Raw genomic sequence first — 6,000 nt, 5'->3', positions numbered from 1 at the left:
CCTCCGCGTCACCGGCTCCGCGAGGTGACCACAACATGGCTGCGGCGCCGGGGCTGCTCTTCTGGCTGCTCCTGCTCGGGCCGCCCTGGCGGCTGCCGGGCCAGCCGGACCCGGGCGCCGGTCGGCGCTTCTCGCAGCACAAACTCTGCGCGGACGACGAATGCAGCAGTGAGTGCCCGGCGGGCGGCGGTGGCGGCGGCGGCGCCGGGGCAGTGCGGGGGCGGGAGCTCGGCCGCCGTTCTTGCCGGCCGGGGGTCGCAGGCTGGCCGGGCGGAGCGCCGAGGCGGGAGAGTCCCGGGTCCCTGCGTCTGTCCCCTCCCGCCCTGCCGGCGCCCGGGCCAGCCGGCCCCGGCCGTGGGGAGCTGCACCTCCCACTTGTTGCCAGCGTTTTATTTTTCCTTCGCGGACGGAGGCGGGGGTTGGGGGGTCGGAGGTGGCCCCGGTTTTCCCGGGGGCCGCTCACATCTTCCCCTCCCCCGGCCTGCCCGGGCTCCGTGGGGAGATGGGGTTGCGCGCCGCGCGCCCTGGGCTCCCCAAGCTGCATCCGAGCGCTTTCCTGCCCGCGCCGCGGGGACCTGGGTGGGTGCAGTCCGGGGGCAGATGCGCTAAGGGCTCGGCTGGCGTATTCCTTGCCGCAGGTTGATGGTGGGGCTCGGGAAAGGCTCCCTGGAGCTGCCTCTTCGCCATTCGGTTTCACTCGGATTTGGGGCTCAGACCGCCTTTTGAACAGGGGTTGGAGTTTAGGTTTGGGACGAGCCTGGAGTCCAGGCATGCAGCGTATTCCAAGGTTTCCGCCCCGGCTCTGCCTCAGTCCTGTCATTTCTGTGCTTTGAAGGCTTCTGCAAAAAGCCAGGCAGGGAGGGCACCAGGAAGGCCAAAATCTTTCGCTCTCGAAAGAGATCGAGAATCTGCATCGGCCACCTGGGACCTGCAGCCTCTGCGCAGGAAGCGAAATTGTTCCCCTGCCGCGGATTGGGTGGGCTGTGGACGGTAAGGAGGGCAGAGATCCCCAGACTCAGATGAAGAGGACTGATAAACTAAAAATAATAATCCCAGGGTTTTATAAACCCAGCAAGATCTAGCCTTAGTCGCTTGTGTTGTTGGGCTCTCTTCCTGTGTGTTTGCTGGACCAGTATCGTCCTCCCCGGGCGGTCTCAGATAACCTTGTAACTTACTGATAACCACTTCGGAAAACGGTTGTTCATATATTGTAATCACTTTATGTAGAAAAATATTCTGCAAAAGCCAAAGCCTGCAGCTTAGCTATTTATGTTCAAATTGGAGTTATTAGAAAACAAACTTCATAATTTGTAGCACTGCAATACCATAAAAGGAAACAAAAGAGGGAATCTTTGGTCTGTGTGAAGCCATTCCTAGAGGTAACCCTACGGCAGATGTAAATAAACACTACAAAAGTGGAGCACCTTCCATGATTTTTTCCTTCAGTTTTCTTAGAGTAAATCCGGGTTAATAACAAGCAGGATTGGATATGGCAAAGTGTTTGCTATGCTTTGCTTTCAAGCGCTCTCCTACTTGGGTTCCTCAAAATCAGTTACCTGGAGAATCACATCTCTGATGCATCCTCAGTATGGAGACATCGTGTTAGAAGGGCCTGTGGTTGTCACATAACTTAAGAAATGGCATGTGTCCTAACAGGTGTAACCAAATACAACACCCCGCAGCTGGAGCAGGGTCTGGGTCTGTGTTGTGGTGCATAAAGTATTTATTTAGTAATGTGTATGCGTGTCCTTGTGTGCTTTTTTGATAGCTGTTCCACAGTCTGCATTATGTTGTCATCTGACTTATTATAAATTTGCAGTGATCTCTTCTAAGAGATAATGAGCGAAACATTACCATTTCCAATTCTGATAGAATCCCCAGTCTTAAATTGTCCACCTTCCACTTGGCCTCTCATCTAATTATATCTGACTTAGGATGCTGACAAATATTAAAATAATCAGATTTTAGCTTCAAAATACAAATAATTGCCTTCAGATATGTATGTTTGTCCCTCAAATACGTATTTAAACATCCGTTTTAATGTACTTATTGCTAATTGGCTTTCAGAAAAAGTCTTATTTCCATTTCATACTTCTTTTTCTCTGCTATTTAATTGCATTTACTGTCCATTTCATCTTACATTAGAAACTATATTTGGCCAACGAAAAGAAAAATACTGCTTCTACCAGTCTCTAGATTGCGTGTGCCTTAAGTCCTCCATTTTAAGACTGAAGGTAACTACTGAACAACTCTGATTGTTTTGCTTGTCCCTGCCACACCTGAGGTCCACTTTTGACTTTGTTTATGAAATAAATAAGCCTTAATGTTGGGTGTAGTTAACATTATGTACTTTGAGAAAATTTTACCCTGTCGTGATTGGATCCATGGGAGAGTTTAATTTGTTCAAATGCTTTACAGAGAGAGCAACTTGGCTGCAAATGAAATTGACAGTGTTTACTGTTGCATGGTAGCAGTTACAGCCACTTAAAGGTAGGGCCTTTTAGTAGTTAGTTCAAGTTAATTGACTCCTTGGGGGTTCTTGAGTGCATTCCCCAGTTACCTATTACCTGTACGTGGAGCCATGCTTACACCAGTCAGCATCTGCGCTCAAAATTTACCCAGTTGCAAAATGTAGCTTTTCATGATTATGAAACAGCAAAGATTGAGGATTAGACGTTTGAAGAGGGAACCAAGAGTTTCACTTGAGACCAGCCATGTGCAGTGGTGGACATGTTGCTTTTTGTGTTTTCAACATTATGCATAGAGAAAAACAGGGAAAGTTTCCCTCCCTCCTGTCCACTTGCAGGGGATGTCATGATTTATAAGGATAAAGCTCTGTAGGTGCTTTGAGCACGAGAATTGAAAGTGATTCCGGAGAGTACAGGAGAAACCTGATTGTTGTTTATAGTGGATTCTTACATTTCCTGATAAATCAATATGGACTGTGACAGTTGGATCCTGATGTCTGCTTATTTTTTTCTCTCTCTCTTTATGTACAGTGTTAATGTACCGGGCTGAGGCTCTGGAAGATTTTACAGGCCCGGACTGTCGTTTTGTGAATTTTAAAATTGGTGACCCTGTGTACGTCTACTATAAACTGGCAGGGGGATCGCCCGAGGTTTGGGCTGGAAGTGTAAGTAAAAACTTGACGTACTGTATTTTCTTCCTTTTTATTGGCTTGTTTAACACTCTAGATTTAAATGTTTTCTTGGGGTCTTCGGTAGAGTTAACCTGTCCTCCCTGCTGGACTGTGGGAAGAGAGGGTGGTTCTGTGTTCCTGGCCCGCATCAGGCTTGGCGCAGAGGAGGGGCTCAATAGGGGTTTCTTCAGCAGAACTGACCCGCTTCTGGCCATGCGTCTCAGCACCAGGATCTAGGCCTTACCAGCTACAGATGCTCCACACCTAGTAAAGGCTGAGATGGTGAAACCTGGAGATTCTTAACTTCATTATTTCAAAAAGGAAGGATTCAGGCACATAAGATTTAATCCTGTAAAATATGGGTGAGATAGTGTTTCAGGCGTTCACATTTAAAGTTGATTTTATGTGTATTTCTTTTCTTCTGAATTATTAATATTTGTGAAAAACTCGCAGCTCTGGGAACAGTTCCCTAATCATGGGTGCTGTTTCTGTTAAGAAAGCAAAATGTCATTTTCACCGTGTGCTTTCTGGTTTGTTTGCTTGTTTTGTTTGCACCTTCTGGGGCACCCTTTTCCTGCTTTTCAGACACTTGCCCCGTAGGTTCCCCCAAGCAGCTCTATTCCCAGCCAGTTCTGTGGGTGCCTGGACATCAGACATGGTAATCAATGACCATGTCACAATTTGATGTTTTTAATGGGGAGATGTACCAGGAGTGACCTGATTCAGAGGCGTATGAGCTATTGCCCTTTTGAAAAAGTGTGTTGTGTGGACTGGTTATTTACTGAAAGCAGTAAGAGGCCTGAATGCCCTTAGGATTGTCCAAAGTTAGAGAAATGCCCAGCCCCAAATGTGAAAATGTTCACTCAATAAAACACCAAACAACAAAAAAGAAGGCTTGAGAATCCCCCATCGGGAAAAATGGATTCATTTTGTTGGTGGTCCAGATTCCTAGGGAGGAATCTTGAAAGACCAGCTGGTCACCTACAGCCTTGTATTTATCCCAGTTGAATCACTATGTACAAAGAAGAATCTTTTCATGTCTACTGCATGAGATTTCTTGATAGTCTTGATACTCTTTTGAAACATTTTTTCCAAGTCCCTAGGCTGCATTTTTAATACAGTGGTAAAGCTGGAGCATTTGGATCAGTGAACTTCTTTGCATTTTCCCTCCCCCACACCTTTGCTCATGGCCATATTCACCTCCAGAAAGCCTGCCAGTCTTCCTGGTTCCCAGCTCATCCTGCCTTCATAGGGAAGCACTGTCCTCAGCTACCAGCCTGGAGGGATCTCTGATGTCTGATGATTGTTTAGGTGGCGCTTTGTTTGCACTGCTCACGTGGCATTCCTTTTACTGCTTTATACTGTAGTTGCTGTGTGCACTGCCCCAGCTCCTATAAAGTCAAAAGCTCTGTAAACGCAGGGCCGGCGTCTTACTCATTTTTCTTGTGAATATTTCCTTTCAGGGCAGCAGCACTTAACTTACATTTGTCCTGATCGTAGCTTATGCAGAATTTGTTCTCTAGAAACAATATACTTTTCTTTTCTTTTCTTTTCTTTTTCCTCCTCCAAATCAAATCTACAGTTCCTTGGCAGAGATGATCAATGGAAGCAAAATTAGATATAAAGATTATTTCCAGTCATGAGGGCCCGCGATTTTGCATCTTTTTGTCAGATCGTAAGAAACAGATACCACCTGGCATAAAAATAATGGAGTTGTTTTTATTTTTAATGACCTATGGTCTAATTGACAAAGATTACACAAAGATAAATGTATTTCCTTTCTCCACATGTCTCTGATTTCTTTTTTCCTTTTCCAGATTCTTTTCATAAAATACAATTTTCCTGAGAAGGAATAAAAGGATACTGCCTCCCTTCTCATTTCACGAACCTTATAAAATTAAGGAAACTAAAAACCTTCTCTCCTTAGCTTTCAAAATCGTTCTTACTTCTGGTTCTTAGTTTTCATCCAACAGCTATTTTTGGTTACTTAGAGTTTCAGGCTTTAACTGCCAATGTAGCAATTTTTAATTGCTTTTTCTTATCTAATCTTCACGGCAGTATTCTCCTACAACTGGCTTTCAGATAGTTGCCAGATATAACAAGCACACTCATAATGGGGATATTTTAGGAGTTAGCGATAAGATAGCCTTTTTTTTTTAATTCTTGTGCATTTGATCTGCTTGTCAGTCTCTTTAATGATTGGAATGAAATCTGCTGTTCCCTTTCAGACTGTAGCTGGTAAAAGACAGTGTCTGTTTCTCAAGGGGACACACTTAATACCTTTTAGCTGTTAGTGCTGTGGATAAATGGTGTTTTCTTCTACAGAAGTTTACTTTGCATGAAAATAAAGCTTGCTATGTAGGTTAGTGTGATCGTCCCAAATACTTGAAAATCTAGTTCCTGAAAGAGCCAGCACAGCCCATGATACCAATAAATACCAAATACTGCTGTAGTGGTCATACATTTCAGAGAATTTGTATTCTTTTTACTTATTAATTTTCATGGCTATTGTTTTGGTTTAAGAAAGACTTACAATAACTGGTTCATGAGCAATGCTGTGAGATGTGCAGTAAATTCTTGTCAGAGGTTATTTGGAAGTGTTCCTAACCAGCTTTGATTTGCATAGTTTTAATCGTATAATACACAATAACTTTCTATTATGCAGCTTTTCTGTCTACTTCAGAAATCTAACTCCGTGTGTCATGTGTTTAGAATTAAGCTGAATGTTAAAAGAAAACTTTAGTGGTTTTAGAAAAAGTGGCCTATATAATATTCTTTACTTAATTTTTATTGGAATAATAATCTCTGTAATCGTAACAATAACTATCTCTTGTGGTTGTATCTACCTATCTGTATGTTTC

The 6,000-nt window shown here is 44.2% G+C and overlaps 1 protein-coding gene across 3 annotated transcripts in view; it reads left to right on the top strand.

Annotated features, from left to right (window-relative positions):
• Nucleotides 1-6,000, top strand: part of MIA3 (MIA SH3 domain ER export factor 3) — a 47,249-nt gene continuing 41,249 nt past the window's right edge. For 2 of the 3 annotated variants that reach the window (XM_032466637.1, XM_032466638.1), the window contains exons 1-2: nt 36-168; nt 3,000-3,133. In XM_032466637.1, coding sequence (XP_032322528.1) covers nt 36-168; nt 3,000-3,133 — 267 coding nt within the window. Of the gene's footprint in view, nt 169-2,999; nt 3,134-6,000 lie in introns of all 3 variants that reach the window. The other variant, XM_032466639.1, reaches the window with a different exon arrangement.

This window comes from Camelus ferus, chromosome 23 (assembly GCF_009834535.1).
Source record: "Camelus ferus isolate YT-003-E chromosome 23, BCGSAC_Cfer_1.0, whole genome shotgun sequence".
NCBI classification, from domain to species: domain Eukaryota; kingdom Metazoa; phylum Chordata; class Mammalia; order Artiodactyla; family Camelidae; genus Camelus; species Camelus ferus.
This window is presented reverse-complemented; position numbering and strand designations above follow the sequence as displayed.